The sequence below is a fragment of the Rhinatrema bivittatum genome, chromosome 15 (genome assembly GCF_901001135.1).
Source record: "Rhinatrema bivittatum chromosome 15, aRhiBiv1.1, whole genome shotgun sequence".
Lineage (NCBI taxonomy): Eukaryota > Metazoa > Chordata > Amphibia > Gymnophiona > Rhinatrematidae > Rhinatrema > Rhinatrema bivittatum.
The window spans coordinates 60,152,753-60,173,919 of NC_042629.1; the positions used below are offsets into that span (position 1 = coordinate 60,152,753).

General features: G+C 41.2%; 1 protein-coding gene across 3 annotated transcripts in view; it reads left to right on the top strand.

Moving 5' to 3' along the window:
• Positions 1-21,167, top strand: part of CDC42 (cell division cycle 42) — a 61,108-nt gene that overhangs the window by 30,342 nt on the left and 9,599 nt on the right. For all 3 annotated transcript variants that reach the window (XM_029579312.1, XM_029579310.1, XM_029579311.1), the window contains exons 2-3: positions 10,453-10,607; positions 12,418-12,490. In XM_029579312.1, coding sequence (XP_029435172.1) covers positions 10,503-10,607; positions 12,418-12,490 — 178 coding nt within the window. In that variant the 5' untranslated portion in view covers positions 10,453-10,502. The remainder of the gene's footprint in view (positions 1-10,452; positions 10,608-12,417; positions 12,491-21,167) is intronic.

A 21,167-nucleotide genomic window follows, 5' to 3' on the forward strand; every position in this document is an offset into this window, starting at 1 on the left:
CCGAAGAGTCATGGTCTACACAGACAATCAGGTTGCGATGTTCTATATAAACAAACAAGGGGGCTCGGGCTCCTGGACCCTCTGCAAGGAAGCATTACTCATCTTCCAATTTGCGCACCAGCACTGCATACATCTCCAGGCCACATACCTACCAGGTATAGCAAACACGAGAGCAGACAGATAAGCAGGAATCTTCCACCCGCACGAATGGTCCCTCAACAAGGGAAGTAGTGCTCAGCATTTTTTGCCAAATGGGGCACGCCACAGATAGACTTGTTTGCGACGGAACTCAAATGCACAGCTTCCAAAGTTCTGTTCCATTCGTCCAAGCCAGTTCCGGCTGGTATAGGATGCCTTCCTCATTCCATGGACGTCGGGACTGCTATATGCGTTTCCGCCCATTCCCTTGATCACCAGAACAATTCAAAAATGCATACTGGACAAGGCTCAGATGATCCTCATTGCTCCAGCCTGGCCGAGACAGCCCTGGTACAGTTACCTACTGCACCTCTCCAGCGACACACCGATACGACTACCACAACGCCCAGATCTGCTATTGCAGGACCAAGGAAAGCTGTTACACCCACTGCATTCGTCCCTACACTTGACAGCGTGGAGATTGACAGGTGGGTGCTAACGGAACAGAACGTCTCCTTTCAGGCTCAGCGTATCCTAATGGAATCTAGGAAACCCTCTACCCGACGCAATTACCAATATAAATGGAAAAGGTATACTACATGGTGTATAGCCCAACAGGTATCACCTATGGACTGTTCGCCTCAACGGTTGCTAGACTACCTTCATTCCTTATTTGAAACAGGCCTAGCCACGACTTCGATTAGGGTCCATCTCAGTGCCATCGCGGCCTACCACAAACCATATAAGCAAGGCTCTATAGCAACTCACCCTTTGCTTGCCCGTTTCCTCAAAGGTCTACTACATATCAGACCCCCCACGACCAAACCACCGGTTCCGTGGAATATTAATATAGTATTGGAACAACTCATGCTTCCTCCGTTTGAACCTATGGAATCAGCACACTTAAAATTCCTTACCTGGAAGGTGGTAGTCCTCGTAGCAGTCACGTCAGCTAGAAGAGTTAGTGAGTTGCAAGCACTAGTACACTATGAACCTTACTTACAGTTCTTTCACCAAAAGGTGGTTCTTCGAACTCACCCTTCATTTTTACCGAAGGTTGTTTCTGCCTTTCACCTTAATCAGAGCATAGAACTTCCTACGTTTTTTCCAAAACCACATACAACGCCAAGGGAAGCTTTGCTTCACACCCTGGACTGTAAGAGAGCACTCGCTTATTACAGAAATAGGACGTCTTCTTCGACACGCCCATCACAACTCTTTCTATCTTTCGATCCTAAAGCACCTGGACAATCAGTCTCCAAAAGAACTATTTCCAGCTGGATAGTCCAATGTATTCAGTTCTGCTATGACAAAAGGAATGAGGTTCTCTCATGTAAGCCAAAAGCTCACCAAGTTCGTGCCCTAGCGACGTCTTGGGCTCATCTCAGAAACATTCAACTAGTAGACATTTGTAAGGCAGCTACTTGGACTTCCTTACATACTTTCACTACGCATTATTGTCTAGATCAGCAGACGTCAGCAGATGCTAGTTTAGGTCGCACGATCCTACAATCTGCAGCAGAGCACAATAAGTGATTGCCACTCCGATCATAGAATGGGGAGCTTGTGACTCCCATGACAGCATGGCTAATTCAGCCCTGCTATCGACGGGAAAAAACAAGTTTGCTTACCGTAAACGTTGTTTCCGTAGATAGGATGAATTAGCCATGCTGACCCGCCCGCCACCCTGGCAATCACAGTACGTCAAACACTTCACTGCTTAATCACAGACTGAGGAGAGTAGATCTGCCTGCGCGGGAACACACACACGCAGGCGCAGAGGATACAAAAATCAACCTCTGCTTTGTCAAGCTCCGCCTCCCGGACCTGATGGACAGATCCCATGACAGCATGGCTAATTCATCCTGCTATCTACGGAAACAACGTTTACGGTAAGCAAACTTGTTTATACATTTTATTTATGCTCTGAGGAGAGAGAAAATATTTCCAGTAAATCTATAGAATGGTTGAAGAGTGTGTGTTTTTTGGATTGGCCAAATGAAACACCTGATGCGAGAGCTGTCCATGCAAGGAAGCCCTCGAAGGTTAGAGTTGAAATGCTTTTTTGTATGGAAGAATGGATCAAATTCCTCATTAGTCACTGATCATTAGTTACAAGAAATGTTTAGCTGAAGATATTGCTACTCAAGGAGATGCCGCTAGCTTATAATTAAGGGTTCACACAGGATACATATTGAATAAATCAAAATATCCTTTTTGCATGAGTTTTTTTATTCAGAAGGGTTATCTTTCTCTATCAGGGTTTAGATTAGGATCTAATTATGCTTTGAGTATAAATTGTACTAAAATACAGACCATCCTAGGGGGTTCATAAACTTTTTAACAGCCCTGTAAATCTGAACATGAAAGCCAGAAGTCTATAAAGTACAAAGGATCTTAGGATATTAACTGACCGAAGGGCCGATGCAATAAAGATGCAGGTGAAAATGGGCATTCATATTGCGTGCCTGTTTGCCTAACGTGCGCAGAGCCTTGTCTCCTAGGTGCCTGATATAATATTTACATGAGCTGCTGTTTTAAAAAGGATGCACTAAGGAGCCATTGTGTTTCCCTAGTGCTGAAACACATTGGGCGCCCTCAGTTGTAGTGGGGGCTCGATATGAGCATCCGTTTTATTCCGCTTCAGATCGATTTCGCCCAATAAACATGCACAATAGCAAGGGGTAAAATTGGCCTGGAGCATGTATATTGTGTGTCCAGAATTTGTTTAAAACTTTTTTTTATTTTTAAAAAGAACAATACAGTCTGAGAGAGAAACAAATGTCACTCGGTGCGTGCAAATTTTTTTTTTAAACTCTTTATTTATACTTTCACGGGTATACAAATATAAGCAAAATGCTTGAAACAGATACAAGGGCTAAGATACAAAATAAATAAAAACCTTAGAATCAACCACAAGAATTTAGCCCTAAAAAGAATTCTACAAATTATGAAGCCGAATAAGGATTGCTGAGGGACATATCAAATTATAAGAAAAGAAACCCTAGGAACAACCAAGCGTACAATTGGGAAATTAAAAAAAATAATAAATTATCCATTATATTATAGTTTTGAAGTAGATGTAGGCAAAACAGAAGTTTTACATTCCATGAGCTTTGTTGACATGGGTCAAAAAAATATATATTTGTTATCCATAATAATTTTACATTTTGCTGAATATTATAATGCAAACTTCCCCCCAGACTAATAAGTTTCTTGAAAGGTTAAAAAATCCTTCCTTCCTTAATTGTCTGCCTAGATACATCAGGGAAAATCCTAACCACCTGTCCTAGGATTAAAGCCTCCTTATTACAAACATACAAACAGAGAGGTTTATCTCAATCTGAGAACCACAAGTAATTATTAAGGTGGCTCATTCTGAAATAGTTTCTCTTGATTACTCTAAAAAAAACAACTAGCTAAATTAAAGCTAGAAGGAAATGCAAGGCCAGGGGTAAGATTTTCTTTCTTTGCAATAGACAAAGAGGGGAGAGAGTACTCTGATATCCCCAGAATCTCTTTCAAATTTATCTTTACAAGCTCATATGCACTTACTAATGAGGAATAAGGAAAATTTAACAAATGAAGAGTCAAGGAACTAGATTTGTTCTTAAGAACCTCAATTTTCCTATCAATAACAGTAATATCCTTCATTAAAACAGCTTGAGAATTTTGATATGATAAATCATGAGACTCTAAGACTTTAATACTGCCCTCTTGATTTGCAGAAATAGTCTGTTTGAAATTTGTCTGCATAATCTCTATATTAGAGGAAATAATCCCAAATTTACTATGCCCAGTTTTATCAAGATTTATTATTGCTTGCCAAACATCCTGAGACGTTCAGGTTATAGCACTGTTTAAGTTTTTTTAATTTGTTCATTCTATGGTAACAACACTTTACCGGCCTTTCTTCTTTCCAGCTTGTTGTAAGCTTCCAAGTTCTCTCCCCCTGTTGATTGTAACTTTGACTTATTCCTACCTTTTGTTATCTTTCGTTTACTTGAATTATTACTCTAGTTTTCCCTTTGTTAAACTGTAAACCGATCCGATATGGTTATTTACTATGAAGGTCAGTATAAAAAACTGTTAAATAAATAAATAAATCCTCCAGACATATTGTAGCAGGTTTCTGAAGCATAGAGCAGAGAGATTTTCCAAATAATCTGCTGCTCCCAAAGTGTGTCGCACACTAACTTCTTGCCCCAAGGAAGATGATGGTGCCAAGGTGGAAAATGGCAATCAGGGCTCAACGACATTTTATCCTTTTGGCTGGTGACTGTCTGACCTTCCAACAGCACTAGCAATGAGGGAATCCCCTGAAAGAGAAAACTCCAAAGTTCAGCAAACATTTGCGAGATATTTCTTGGAGAAGACAAAGGAGGGGCAGACAAAACACAACGTACCTGTCTTTTCCGCTTGACCATAGACAAAAGAAAAAAGAGAAGGAAGAAAGAGCAAACAGTGAGTCCAAAGCCGGGAGATCACCATTTGCAATCTTGGGTAAAGTAAACCTTCTGATTTTCGGCTCTAAGGGGTGCGCAGCTTTGGTGCGCCTCGTCACCGCATTTTGAAGGGAATCTGGCCATAGGAAGATGATGTCAGAGAACTGCGCGTTGAGAGACCCAAACATCTGCAGATGGTCTGGGAGAGCAGGAGACAGATGACCAGAAGTCCTGTAATCTGCTCCAGTGCGCACAATTTTGACAATGTTTTGAATAACTGAATGCCAAGTTATTCCCCAATCAGTCCACTGTACCATTAATCAGGATGCATGACCCAATATGGGGCCCACACTCTGTCAGAAAATATATATATATATATATATATATATTTTTATTTTTTTTTGCAACAAGCTATTAGATTATACCTTGATTCTTAAACAGCGAAAGTAGTGATTTAAGTATAGCAATGATACTAAGTAGGAGGAAGCACAGAGGCAGTTATTTTATTATTTTTTTAAAATTTCTCCTGAGCCTTTGACTCACAGATTGACTTAACGCCACCTCCGGGGCTGGAGTTAAATTTGCCATATTAAAAAATGTGTTGGGTGACCATCGATTTTGCATTGTGGGATAATAGCTAATAGTCTCATCTTCATGGAATTTACATGCGATGAGCGCTGTTGGCTACCCGTTTGGGCATGTGCTTTGGACACGTTAACTCTTTGCACGGATGCTAATCTATCACATCCAAAACATAAACCTGTGTGCTAGGCTGGACACACTTTATTGCATTGGCCCCCCCTGAAGGATTAATGTTAATTAAAATCCATTCAATGGTATATTTTAAGGAACCTAAGAGTGATTCTCTTTGTGTCATTACAAAGTAAGCTAAGAGAAACACTTTATATAAAGTTGTAGGTCATATGCTCTGAAGTGAAAGAATGCCATTTTGCTGGTAAAAGTTCCTTAATTTTATTTATTTTTTGAGTTTTGTTTTGGCCTGGCAGTTTCTTCCTGAGATCCTGTGCCATGAGCCTTTATTTGCATTTGTCTTTCCAACTCATTTAGCCCCCGTCAGCACAGCAATAGTCTTCGGGGAGAAGCCATGTTACTAGGGCTCCTTCCAGAGCCCAGCAATCAAGGATCTAAAGTCCAGCTACCAAGGTGTTGCCGTTACATAATGACTGGTGCTGTTCACTGCCCTCAGGGACTATAAACACTGCCTCTGTAGCATCCCCGGTGGGCTTGGACAGTGGAAGACGTGACCTGGGAATCAAATCCAGGTCTGAGAGTGGAAGTGCACAGCACGGCCGCTGGCAAGTCCCTACTTCAAGATCCTTTTGCAAGCTGCTTTTTATTGGCCCAATATAACAAGGTAGCCAACTCTGGTCCTCGAGAGCCACAAACAGGCCAGGTTTTCAGGATATCCTCAATGAATATGCTTAAGCGATTTGCATGTACTTGCCTCCATTGTATGCAAATCTCTCTCATGCATATTTATTGTGGATATTCTGAAAACCTGGCCTGTTTGTGGCTCTCGAGGACTGAAGTTGGCCACCTAAATTCTCTAAACATGATATATGTGAACTTTTGAGACTATATGTCATTTCATTGTCCTAAGCAATGACAAGAGAATTTTCACACACTGAAATGGTTCATCTATGATACTGAGCTATTCATTTTCCTTGGTTTACGCTTTACTTGTGCCTTTTCTTGCCAGTTTTGTTACACCTATAAAACATTTCACTTCTTAACTTTTGTATATTGCCCTTATTCACAGTTGGAAAATGTTTTAACAACTAAGCTATCAGTCAGAATAACCTTTAACAGAAGGCATGCAGGTAACCTGCATGGAGTGGCAGTTACTGCCATAAGCAACTTGCAGGGCAAGCTAGATGGCCCACTTAGTCTTTATCTGTCATTCCTTTTTCCGTTAATAAGTAGGCTGAATTAGCCATTACATGTTGGTGACATTATCCGGCGGCACCACATGGACCCTTCTCTTCTAACTTTGAACCTTGTTGAGCATGTGCGAGAGTTGCCTTGTGAGCCTCCTCAGTCATTTTTTGTCCTCACACATATTTTTTCCCATATCCTTTAAACTTTTTTTTTCATTATTTTCTTTAGTTTTCCTACTTTTAGTTGCTGTTCTGCATGGCAGCATCAACTTTTCAGTACTACAAAAAAAAAATCAAACAACTTTTGCTGCCTCAAAATTGACCGGCAAGAAGATAACACACAGCAAGCGGGTTCAAGAACTGCAACTGTGGTAAGGTGATGTTCATCACCTAATGTTATCTTTGCTTCGCTCCAGACCATGACCAGGCAAACTTTTATGCCTATGGACAGATGTCCCCATGTTCTCAATATGTCAGGATGCAACAAATAGAGGAACTGCATAAGGCTCTCAGAAGCCACAATAGATCTCCCTCCTGCAGTGCAGTGTTGTCTTCTTCGTCAGGACATGAGGAGGAGCACCTCAAAGACTCTCCTCTCCCATTGGCCCAATTTGAAGCCAAGGGTTTAAGGGATAGAATTGGTTTGCATCAAACCAGAGCCTGTGTCAAAGAAACATAATTCAGCATTTGCATCATCAAGGCAAGGCGTATAAGTGTGCTTGCATGATGCACTCGATGCACATGACCTGCCACTCTAAAGGCCCAATGGTGCACAAAACCAAGCATGGTTGCCCATTTAAGCCAATTACTTTGATGCAACTGATCCATGCATTGATAAAAACATCCTCATTCTACAGATAAGGTGGGAAACACCTGTCTCTGGTGTTCCTATAGCTAGGAAACTGGATCTCAAAGTCAGAAAATCTCCAGGGTTCACAGTGGGTGTCAGACACCTCGGCTTCAGTTGAAGCTCAGCATATGATGTGGCTTAGGGTGAGTAGCATCAGATAATGTCCATGAGAAGTTACCAGATCTATCTGGTCTCTATGAAAAATTAAGGAATGAAATGATCCAAACCTCTTAATCATCGAGAACTTTCCCCACATATAAATGGTCATGCTTTCACAAGTGTCAATTCCAGCCTTTTCAGCAGTTCTGCCTACTGGCTGTTCCAGCTGAATGTCAGCCACCACTTCTGGTCAGACCTCCAGCAGCATGAGTGCCATCAGCCTAGGACAATGCATCAGGACCAGCATAAACCTGGTTCCAGTTTTTGATTCCTCCAAACTCCATTCCAGTGGAGGGATAGGATTCAAATCATCTTAGAGGTGTGGCACCAGATAACAGAGGACCTCTAGGTTCTCCAAGTCATGGAATCTGGACAGTATTTGCATTTCTTCTGGCCACTATCCCTTCCACACTGCTCGAATCTTTATCCACATCCATCTGACTTGACACAGCTTCAGAGAGAAGTGTAATCTCTTCTTTACCACTGAATGATAGAACTAGTCCCTATATGTCTTATTTTATGGTTATAATTATGAATGTTTTATTGTACATCTCCTAGAGACTTGTATGCTTGGCGATTTAAGAAATTTTAATAAACTGTAAACTGTACTGGCATGGACAGGGTATTTTCTCTCCACATTTCCTCATCCTCAAGAAATCAGAAGGATTGAGGCCCATTCTGGTTCTGAGACTCTTGAACAAACATCTACTTTGCGAGGAATTCAAAATGAATTCCCTCAGCATGTTTCTTCAAAATCGGGAGTGGTTGTGCAGTCTCACTCTGTTGGGATGCATATGCTCATATACTCATCTATCCTACTCATTGGCGCTACCTTCCCTTCAAGGGGATTCTTGCCAGTATCAGTACAAGGTACTCCTGTTCGTTTTATTGGCAACTTTGAGAGTCTTTACCAAATGCCTTGTAATGGTAGCTGCATACTTGCATTACCAGAGGATTCAAGTTTTCCCGTACCTGATTGGCTAATCACAGTGAACTCTTGAGAATAAGCATTGCCTTCCCTATATAATACAACTTTCTGGTCAATTTTCAAATCTAGTACCTGCTCAGAGAATGAAATACATTGAAGTATGAATATATTCATTGAAAGAGCATTTTTGGCCCTAGTCACTGCTTTGACACACCACTTTGCTCCCTTCTTTGGGAAATTTTACAGTGCCACACCAGTTTTGACCTGGTGTAAACAGACATGAACTTTCTGCTTTTTAAGAACCAAATGCACTTCTAAGTTGTATCTTAATAAAATATATAACAGTAGTAGGCTGGGGAGGGGCATAGAGGGAGTTGCTGGAGAGGGATGGGAGAAGCTACTGTCGTGTTGCTACTACTCCAGAGTTATGTAGTAACATGCAGTATACTGGCAGTGAGCTTCCTTATCAGAAATATATTATAGCAACATTTTTGGTTCTGTCAGTATGTGGATATCAAGTAGCATTGCTAGTAGCACTGTAGAAATGAGTATTAGTACTTTGGCTAGTGACCACTTCAGACCAGCAATGCTGGACTGAAACACAAGATCAAACTATATAAGCGTTTTGGCCTGTATATGAAAAACAAGTGCATTGTATGTATTTATGCATAAGAATTTTTTAGGGGAAAGATGCAATGTAGTCTCGCAGTATTGAATCTGTAACTTGCTATCAATGCAACTTCTGATAGACTATTATCTCATGCCATTCTTTGTTGGGGAAAAAAACAAATTTCCATTTCCCAGCATCTATTACAGCAGTGAACTTATTTTTTTTCCTGCCAGTATCTTTACATGCATTATTCTCAATTTTTTTAGGATAGGAGGTTCTAAACAGTTTACAAATCTGTAACTTGAAGAAGCCTGCAAAAATGTTTGGGGTTTTGAATTTTGTAATGGTTTATTGAAACATGAATATTGTGTCACAGAACTAATAGGTCCCATAGATACCTAATTCCCTTAGAGTGCCGGGAATGGGTCCCGTGCTTCAAGATTTACTAGGTGTAACCAGAAAGGAAATACTGATGATGGATTGTATTCACCTTGTTAATTATAAACTTAGTTCCAAATATTGAAAGTGTGACAGAGTATGAAATTGCACACAATAGAATTTAAAGCTCAGATCGTGTTTTTCTAGCTGAAATGTCAGACAAGGACTAAATAATGAATGCCAGCCAGTTGTTTGACATTGCCTACCAAAAGAAGAAATCTGGAATTTTGTATTTGGTTGTCATTTTACAGCAGTCTAAGCAGTGATGGGCGGCTGCTGCTGCTGATCTCAAAATGGCAACCAACAAGAAGGTCTCGTATTTATGTAATGATTTATCACCAGAGGAACACTTTAATGTACAGCGTTGTGAATTTGTGATCGGCACCCTTGTGTTCCAGCCCCAGAAAGTTGTCTTCTATTTCATCAATCCTGTATTATGGCTAATTCCAGTATTGTGATTTTGCAATTTTTATGGTATGTCTGTAGTAAATACTCAATCAAAATGGCACTAGGGCTTGTTTTGTTAAGGATGATGTTGGAGATCAGTAACACATCTGGTACCCTCATCTTATCCATTATCTGTATATTTTCCTATGTGTGAGATTCATTGGTTTAGAATCATATATTGCAGCAACAACCCTGCATATAGAGGAGAAAAGAATGGAATAGTTTAAAACAATAGAAGACCTACTCTATAGGCCATAATCAGCCACAGTGGCAGGTATCCATAAATATACAGCAGGCAGCTTCTTCGAATTTTTCCAACTGTTAGCAATATCTTCTCAAATCCTTTTTGTTTAAAGCATGGATTGTTCATGAAACATTTTAATTTTAACAAAACCCAAATGTGATTTTAGTTTTGTAAGACCAAAGCATTGAGCAGCACTTATGACATCCGTAGCAGCAAGTGGGCAGTGATTTTATTGGTGATGGTACACTTCAGCATGGCTGATTTATTCATGCATGCTTATTTTCTATTTTCCCAGGTGCACATTGGATTAACATTGCAGAAAGTGGATACTAGCAGAGTGCAGCTATGCAGACTATTAAATGTGTAGTCGTGGGTGATGGTGCTGTTGGTAAAACCTGTCTCTTAATCTCCTACACAACAAATAAATTTCCATCCGAATATGTCCCAACGGTGAGTATGACACACACATCATGCATGGTGCTGTCGAGGTGTGGTGATTTCACAAGGCTAACTTTTAGATTGCGTTAGTACATAAGTCGAAAACAAATTATTCTGTCATTTCAATTACAGCATAAACTATCAACAATAGGACAACAGTTCTCAATATCTTAATGGAAGATTATTACAATCATAATTGTTAAAAAAAAAAACAAACAAAAATAAAAAACAGCACAGATGGTAGATGTTTTGTTGATTTCCACATTGAGAGATTGCATAAATCAATTGGGAGTTGGATTTAATGGACTGTTGGTTGTCTTTAATCTCACTAATGTAGCTGAGTGTGGAATTCAGACAACAGACTACCCTAGCAATAGACCTCATCCCTTGCCTTTCAGGGGAACCCTTTGTTGAGCCATAATGCTCATTCTGTTTCTGCTCTCTTATAAAGTAGAATATTAATTGACACAAACCATTTTGGCCATCTGGTAACTGAGGGAATGGATGGAGTGAACCTGTTTTCTGGATCACTCATCGCTAGAGTGGTGTTGCAAGAGTATTGGTGTTCTCCTTGCTGGGAGAATACTGCATAACATAGAACTAGTGCAGAATTCTCATCCCATGCAAAATTGTGTTTATCCTACAGATTTTGGAATGGGGCTGGAAGACAGAGTAGGTTGCAGTAGCAGTCAAGAGGAAGGGTGGAGCCTGTTGCAGAGAGAGCTGGAGTAGGAGGGCATGAGAAAGCTAGTCTTGCTGCTGTGGGTTAGGGGAAGATTTGGAACCCAGGGGAGGGAGCATAGAGCAAGCTTGTGGGTCTTGCTGGGGAGTGGAGAGGGGTAAAGTCCAGCTTGTGGGAGACAGAGCCAAGAGGGAAAGGAGAGATCAAACCTGCAGAGGGGTTTAAGCAGAAGTGCTGGGTAAGGGAGCTAAGCCTGAGGAGTGGGTTCAGCTAGAGGAGGGAGAAAGCGAGAGGGAGGAGCCAGATCTTATGATAGGGAATTCTGTGCAAAATTTTAAATTCTCTTCACAAATAGCTTTTTTTTGTATTGTATTTTATATTAATTATTACGCAAAGATCAAGGTTTTATTGTGGTGTTTGGACAAAACGTATGCAGAATTTTTTTAATGCTGGATTCACTCCTGATTATTGGTGTAATCTGTTCTTTATCAATAAAAGAATAGCAAAACTACACAAACTTCCTCCTAAAGCCCTTTCATGGCTGGCGGACCCTAACGTTGATAGTAAACATGTCATACACAAGAATAGAATTGAAGCAGTAATTTTAATAGCTGCTTAGCTAGCAATATTTTAATATTATAAGATGTATTCATCCCCTTTATCCCTTTTTTTGAATTATGCTAGAATATAATTTAAAAAATACTTGTCCGACTTTGGTTCTGCAAGCAATAAACTCTCAGAAGGCAATCTTCAGATACCATTGTTATGGCATGTTTATTATTCTTTTGTTTCCTTGAGGCTGACAGGGATACTGGACAAAGAGCACATGTGTAGTATGTGGTACAATGAACAGAAGGTTTGTTGTACAGACTGCTGCAGAGTTTGAGTGCACAAATGAATGTACTATTAATGGTATGCTAAAACTCTTGCCCTGCGCCTTCTGCCTGCTTGGTTTGGGGAGCAGACACTAGTTAGGGTCCCACACTGTGGTGGAGAAGCAACTACTTTGAGAAGTAGTGGGCAGAGCCCAGTGTAATAATACTTTGGCTCTGTGCTCCTAAAATACACGAGAGCATCCTGCATTTAGACAATGTCTAATTTTGCATTTCTCATCCAGTATTTTGTACATTGATTTTGCAGGTGTTTGACAACTATGCTGTGACAGTTATGATTGGTGGGGAGCCATACACCCTAGGATTGTTTGATACTGCAGGTGAGCTACCCTTTGTGGTATTGGAAAGTTAGTGTCTCTTCAAGAATTGTATTCCCTTTCTTCAGTTTACTAGATGTGCGTTTTGTTACAAAAAATGTGATTCCATCATGCCTAAAGACAAAACTTGTAGTCTTGGAATTTCCTGACTTTCTACAGGAAAGGGTTAATATGATAATTGCCATGTATGGGGAAACTAAGTGTACCTACCTCACTGCAGTGGTAAGTTTTACAATTCTCTATAACTTACTGTTGATTCTAAAGAAACTACTGCAGCAGTTTGTAACCTGAGACTTTAATTAGAGAAAGACAAAGACAAAAAGGGAGGGGGAGGAACAAACTATTTTATTCCTCGGAGTAACACAGGTTTACATCATTCATGTTAATACCTCGCTACTCACTCGTCCAGCAACTGTTCAATATATTTATAAATGATCTGGAAAGAAATACGACGAGTGAGATAATCAAATTTGCAGATGACACAAAATTGTGCAGAGTAGTTAAATCACAAGCAGATTGTGATAAATTGCAGGAAGACCTTGTGAGACTGGAAAATTGGGCATCCAAATGGCAGATGAAATTTAATGTGGAAAAGTGCAAGGTGATGCATATAGGGAAAAATAACCCATGCTATAATTACACGATGTTGGGTTCCATATTAGGTGCTACAACCAAGAAAGAGATCTAGGTGTCATAGTGGATAACACATTGAAATCGTCGGTTCAGTGTGCTGCGGCAGTCAAAAAAGCAAACAGAATGTTGGGAATTATTAGAAAAGGAATGATGAATAAAACGGAAAATGTCATAATGCCTCTGTATCGCTCCATGGTGAGACCGCACCTTGAATACTGTGTACAATTCTGGTCGCCGCATCTCAAAAAAGATATAATTGCGATGGAGAAGGTACAGAGAAGGGCTACCAAAATGATAAGGGGAATGGAACAACTCCCCTATGAGGAAAGACTAAAGAGATTAGGACTTTTCAGCTTGGAGAAGAGACGACTGAGGGGGGATATGATAGAGGTGTTTAAAATCATGAGAGGTCTAGAACGGGTAGATGTGAATCGGTTATTTACTCTTTCAGATAGTAGAAGGACTAGGGGACACTCCATGAAGTTAGCATGGGGCACATTTAAAACTAACCGGAGAAAGTTCTTTTTTACTCAACGCACAATTAAACTCTGGAATTTGTTGCCAGAGAATGTGGTTCGTGCAGGTAGTATAGCTGTGTTTAAAAAAGGATTGGATAAGTTCTTGGAGGAGAAGTCCATTACCTGCTATTAGGTTCACTTAGAGAATAGCCACTGCCATTAGCAATGGTTACATGGAATAGACTTAGTTTTTGGGTACTTGCCAGGTTCTTATGGCCTGGATTGGCCACTGTTGGAAACAGGATGCTGGGCTTGATGGACCCTTGGTCTGACCCAGTATGGCATTTTCTTATGTTCTTATGTTCTTACTGACCAATCAGAGCATATTCAGAGTGTTGTTTTTAGATAAATGCAATACATTTGATTTGAGTATGTATTAGATCAATCAGGTAATGGGTCTGGGTTGTTGGCTCAGTGCATTCCAGCACGTAGTCGGGGTCCTCTGCTTTCTTAGTCTAAAACTAGTATTCAGGAATACAGCAGAAAGAGGTGCCTCAGAAAATCAGTGCATAATACTACATACATTACTGTGCAAGCTGCTAACTGGCAGGTAGTCAAGATTTCCAGCAAATACGGCTAGTAATGCCTCACTTTACTTTTGAGATGCCAGGGCTCCTGTGCGCTCACCTCACCTCTCTCTGATGCATACAGTGCTATAGCATATACACACTTCTCCCAGAATAGATTCCTTTTTAAACAATTTTTTTAAAACTTTGTGTGCCTCTTCTGTCAACCTCTTCCCTTCCTCCAGTCTTTCCTTGCCCTTTTCCCTCCTTCCAGCTGCTGCCTGTTTTCACGTCACTGTTGCCTAGTGGCAGGGGGCTTCCCCAGGCTGTATCAGAGATGGTGACACTCTCGGTTTAACAATTTGGTGGCATAGGGCTGTCCTGGGGTGTGGCAATTCCCTCCTTCCAGGACCCCAGTGGCAGGGAGCTCCTCCAGGCTGTAGTGGTGGTAATCTCTTCCCAGCAGTAACTTTGTCCTGCTCACAAAGACATTAAGGCAGCTCTCTTTTTAGCAAACTTGCCAGCAGGCATATATATGAAGGCTTGTTTTAGGGATTTAAAAGGCTATACTTTTATAAGAGAACCTTTTTCAAAGCTTGCCATAAACATAAAGGGGTGGGGAGGTAGTCGACAGTTGTATTGAGTCCTGTTCCTCAGCTTTCCTTTTGATTATTTCTTCAGTCCACTTCTCATGAAATGTAACTGCTTAGATAATGCATGTGCAGGTTTTTCGTAATTTAATTTTTGATTTATATTTCACCTTTCATAACTGGTCAGCTGCTTCAAAGCAGGTTATGTTCCGGTACTGTAGGTATTTCCCTATCCCCAGAAAGGCTTACAATCTAAGTTTAGACCTGAGACAATAAGAGGGTGAAGTAACTTGCCCATGGTCACAGGGAGTGTCAGGGGAGTATGAAATGTCAACAGTGATAGAAAGCCAAAGATGCAAAAATTAACTTCTGCATAATTGGAGAGAGGCTGCAATAACATTTGAAAATACTATTGAGAGGAATATCTTTTGTTAATCATTTTCTGTTTTTCCCATTTTACTGTTCCTAGTTTTGTCCTTGGCGAAAATGTTTGTGCCAGCAGAATGCATTAAAAAGAGAAGGAAAACCTCTCTTGAAGGAGAAAAACAAGACTGCTAGAAAAGAAGACTGTTCTTTTATCAACAAGTAGGGTTGAATTAGCTGTGACACATGGGTGTGACATCTGACTGTGCCAAACACTCTTCTGTCCTAGCTCATAGAGCTTTTGCTATACTGAACATGCATGGCAGTTCCTGCAGGTGCTGCCTTGATTCCCTCAATCTTTTTTGTATGAGCTCCTGCGCAGATGTGTATTCTCTCTGTTTGGTTCTTAGTTTTTTGGGGGTTTTTTTTTATCTGTACTTGTTTGAGCTGCTTTAGCAGCCCCTTAGCAGCACTTTTCAGTGCTACAAAAAAAAAAAAAAGGTTTTATGTCCAGCTCCAAGAAAACTGCACCCAGCGACTTCAAGTACCGTTGTCTGTGGTCAAACGTTAGCCATCATTGATGGCCATGACATTTGCTATAAATGCCTGGAGCCAGACCATGACAGAGCTGACTGTCACCAATGGCCTGGAAGGTGGAAAAACGTTGCAGATTGGTGAAAAATCCAGAGTTAATCCTCCTCTTGGAGCGGGCCTCCTTGGACTCCCTCCATGCCAAGTTGTGCAGGAGCTCTTTGAGCAAAGCTCCCCCTTCTGTGGCACAGATTTCTGAATTCACTGCTCTGCCAGGGTCAAGCAAAGTGTGGAAGCACTGCGAACAAAGGTTTGTGAGTCTTTTGCAGGCCCTGCAGGGCTCATCGCATAAGGAAAAGCAGCACCATGCATCAGAGCTGGTAGTACAGTCAGCGCCACAGAAGCTGAAATTAAGATCCAAGCCATCTATTGAGCTTCAGCACCATCAAAGCATTGATCATTGGCCCTTGGATTTCGATTCAGCCAATGCGGCTGTTTGTTCCAGTGCATTCAGCATCTTGTCCATCTTGGTGCAATTGGAGCACTGGTCTCCAACCTTCCCTCAGCGCACTCAATACATTCAGGTTGGAAATGACCAGAAAGAAGCCCTGAGGGTTATTCATTACACTTATCTCCCTCCATCTCAATATCCTTATCTCATCTCTTTCTCATCTCTTTGAATAAGGACTTCACTTGGAGACTCCAGATCAAATATGCTTTGTGGTGCTTCTGGTCTCCATATATCCACCAGTTTGGTTGACCTAGAGAAAACTCTCAACTGGAGTCTATTGGGAGCTTCACAAGAGGGTGAACCTTTACTGCAGAAGAGAATCTCTCTTCCACAACTCCTGCTAAGAGTACACAGCAGCCCATAGATTTTTAAGCCCCACTGGCAGCTAGTAACGAGAATACCCTTCAACCTCTCTTGTCCAGAACAGATTTGTTCCCTCAAGTGGGAGTGTTTCTTGCCTTCCCACCTCAGAAGTCCCAGTGTTGGAATCTATTCCCGTCTGTCCCCCACTGCAGAGGAATCTATTCAGTCTAAGGAGGGAGCACAGGTCACCACCATTTGGAGTATTGCCGAGGAATATTCCCCTTTGAAGACAGCAGAGGACGCAACCTGATTCCCTTCATCATCACTGGGGTCGTGGGTAAGTGTCCCTTCACCACTAGGCTCAGAAGAGGATTCTGTGAAGTTTCCCTCCAGCCCCTTACCTGATCCACCAGAGCGCACTTCGCCACCAGAAGACTTCTTGGATAAGCTGGGCAAGGCATTGGGAAGTTAACATCTGCAAGGTTGGTCTTTAGACCTTTTTTTCTGGATTTTGGAAACTCCATCTGATCCCGCAGCAAACCCAGTGCACTCGATCCTAAGGTATTTAACATCAGTGTGAAGGAATCCAGCATCCTGTCCCCCAGTAGACTGGAAATTGGATCTCAAAATATAGAGTTCAGCAAACCTTTGAGTTTGGGGTAATCCAGCTACTGCACCAGTCAGTAGTAGTGGAATTGGTGCTAAAGCTGGCTAAGAAGACCAAAGATTTCTCCTAATACCCCATCAGGAAAGGATCTTAGACTGTTGTATAATTTTGGAATGAAAGTCTTTCAGAGCTAGATATCTAATGCCCACATCTCGGCCCACCAATTCTACATGATGCAACACTTTCACAATCGTATCAACAAGCTGAAAACCTGATAGTTGTTGGACAGATAGTGGTCTATTCTGGATGCAGAGGAGTGTGGGCATCAGTGTATGAATTATTTGATACTGCGGTGAGCTCTTCTGCTGAAGCCATCAGAGCATGAAAGGTGGCTTGGTTAAGAGCCAACTGTCTGCATGGATGACTTGCATGACAATTTGGCCAATTTATTTATTTAAATTTTTTTAATATACCGATGCTCAAGACAAAGTCTTATCGTACCGGTTTACAGTATAACCAGGGGAAACCAATAACTAGAAGAGAGAAAGTTACAATGAACAGGGATTACCAAACAGGACAATAGAAAGAAGAAGAATTAGTTTAAACAGAGCTCTCCTAAGAGTAAAACGAAATAGTACACCATTGATTAGGATGGACAGTTAACTAAGTGGTTCAAGCATAACAGTTCTTTTCTATAATAGTTGGGGGAAGAATTTGTCAGGGGTAGGCTTGAGAGAACAGCCAGGTTTTCCGTTTCTTTCTAAAGGAGAGCAGACATTGTTCCTGGCGAAGCTCTGCGGGAAGTGTGTTCCATAGTTGCGTTCCCGTGGTGGACAGTGCTCGTTTTTGGAAGGACTTGTGAATGACAGATTTATGAGGGGGTGCCTGGAGAGTACCCTGTTTCGGGGATAACCTCTTCAGAGACCAGCTCAGAGAAACAGTTGCCCAAATTAAGAAGTGGCATGCATCTTTACTTCGCTTTTAGACATGCCTTCTGCCAATTTCATTGGTATTGCGCATCACCTGTGCTTCCACGACAGCAAGAGAGACAGCTGAAGATGTCGCAGCAGGCCTAGTGTTTGACCAGACTTGACCCTTGGTCCTCAATCCCTCCAGTTGGGGATTGAATTCACCTTTTACCTGGAAGAGTGGTGAAAGATCAAGGACCGTTGTATCCTCAAAATTGTGGAGTTTGGTTACCGTTTGTGCGTCTCCTACCTTCTAGTGGTACACAGTTTGCTTAGTGATGGTGCCTTCCCAAGCAAGGTTATTGGATTCCCAGCTTCTTCAGTCACTAGGGTGTATCGTTAAGTTCACCAAATCGAAACTTATTTTACCCAAATAATCAAGTTCATTAGGGCATGGATTGACTCTGGAGGAGAGAGTGTTTTGCCTTTGGAGCCTTGATCCAGAATTTACTACAGCCTGATCAAGTCTCAGCTAGAGACACATGCATGATCTGCCTCAACATGCAAATTCTCCAGTGGGGCCTTTGTGCTCACTGGGACCAATTACTTCAGCCTACATCATCCTGAATGAGTGGCGGCAAAAATGAAGGGGGTCTTTCCAGTGGTGGCTAGGCCCAGACATTCTGGAGATAGGAGCTCCCCTTTGGCTTCTACTTAACAAGTAAAACTGGCAATGGATGCACCCTTCAAGAGGCAAGGGATAAACCCTGAATCCGTAAAGGCTAGAGACCGGAAATGAAGAAAAGGCTGTATGGGGGTAACCTGCTCAGTGTGACAGATACTACTTTTAACAGAAGCACGGGATTACTACACTCAACTAATAAGCCTTGATACTTTTGACACAACTAAGAAGGGTCAGGGGAAGAGAAATTGGATTCATTTGGCAATCAGCATGGCCCCTGACTTTCACAGTCTGGAGTACTGATAGATATAGACATAAGGGAAAAAGCACAGGCTTCTATGGCCAAGTCCAAAAGCAAAGCACATCAAGCAGCACTGACTGAATTTTCAAGAAGGCTCCTCATGCAGTAAAAAGTTGCTAGCAATAATTTTTTTTTTAATGGGTTTGACAGTTGCTTGGTCTTTGATTCTAAATATTAATTCCCTTAAGGCTTGGGGGGTAACCTGCACAGCTTAGCAGATATTACCATAAGCTGAGCAGGCTGGATGGACCATTTGGTCCTTTTTTGCCATCGTTACTATGTTACTATGTAATCCAACCCCCTAATTAATGGGTTAGTCTGTAAAGTCAGAAGGTAAGGTAGAGGTGGGGGGAAGGAGCCCATTCCCTTCTCTGTTTTTCTAAACCTAAGCAGTAAAATTACCCAAGAAACAAAAAAGCAATGCAAAATGTCCTTTACAAAAATAAAAAGAACAAAAGCAATTGAAGAAAATATATCTCCCTTCAAAATAGTCTTAGCAGTTAAATTTAAGCCAGAAAAAAAATCCATAGCCCAGCTCCTCCAAGAATGACAGGTATTTCTTAGCTTGACTGACCTATGTATAGATCTCAGGTAAACAATTAATACAGGTAAATGAACTGAGTCCATGTGGCAGAATAAACCTTTCCTAGTCTTAAGACCCCAGAAGCACTGCTGCTGCTTGATATTGATGCATTTGGTCAGTCAGATCCTCTTTTGCTTGCAGCTCAAATTTAGACTGAATGGTGACGCAGTAAATCTTCCATCAGATGTAAGAGATACTGTAACGAAAAGTACTACTATGTCCATGCTGTTCTTGACTTGTACAAGAGAGGATATAGCTATTCACATTGTTTCTGGAGATGGGCCAGGAAATTTTGATCTGTGATAGTTTGTTAAACCTCGCCTATAATAAGCTGGATTTATCGGAGAGTGTCATCAGATGACAATAACAAAAACCAAGGAAATTGGGTGGATAACTGACATTCACCCTATTTGTTCAAGAGCCTGTCTGTTATTTCCTATTGTAGCTATTCTCCCATTGCTCCTGGTTTAATGATTGTAAGAAGAGACACTTCAAATCCTTGTGGAGTCAGAGCAATGGGCCCTGAACCAGGGAAGCCAGGGTTCAATTCCCACTCAGGGATTGTAAAGGCAAATTACCTTTCTCTCTGGCAAAATTAAATGTGGTGGATAACCTCTTTTGGGATCTGTAATTGGTCCAGTGCTTTTTAATATATTTATAGATGATCTGGAAAGGGATATGATGAGTGAGGTGATCAAATTTGCAGCTGACACTAAATTATGCAGAGACGTTAAATCTCAAGCAGATTGTGATGAATTGCAGGAGGACCTTGTGAGAGTGGGCTTCCAAATGGCAGATGAAATTTCACGTGGACAAGTGCAAAGTGATGCTTTTAGGGAAAAATAACCCTTGCTGTAGTTACACAATGTTAGGTTCTATCTTAGGAGTTACCACCCAGGAAAGAGATCTAGGCGTCATAGTGGATAATACATTGAAATTATCGGCTCCGTGTGCTATAGTGATCAAAAAAGCAAACAATGTTAGGAATTATTAGGAAGAGAATGGCAAATAAAACGGAGGACATCCTAATGCCTCTGATTCGCTCCATGGTGAGAATGCACCTTGAATACTGTGTGCAATTCTGGTTACCGTATCTCAAAAAGGATATAGCTGCACTGGAGAAAATGCAGAGAAGGGTGACCAAAATAAGGGGCATGGAATGGCTACCCTATGAGGAAATACTAAGGAAGTGTGAGGGCTGTTCAATTTGGAGAAGAGGCGACTAAGGGGGGATATGATAGAAGTCTACAAAATCATGAAAGGACTTGAACAGGTTAATGTAAATCTTATTTTAGTCTCTCAGATAATAGAAGGACCAGGGGGCACTCCATGAAGTTAGCAGGTAGCTCATTTAAAACAAATCAAGGAAAATTCTTTTTTCACTCAGTGCATAGTTAAGCTTTGGAATTCATTGCCAGAGGATGTGGTTACAGCAGTTAGTGTAACTGGGTTTAAAAAAGGTTTGGGTAAGTTCCTAGAGGAAGAATCCATAAACTGATACTATATTAATTAATATGCAGTAGTAACTTTTGATTTAACTAATGTTTAAGGTACTTGCCCAGGTACTTGTGACTTGGATTGGCCACTATTGGAAACAGGATACTGGGCTTGATGGACCCTAGGTCTGACCCAGTATGGCATTTC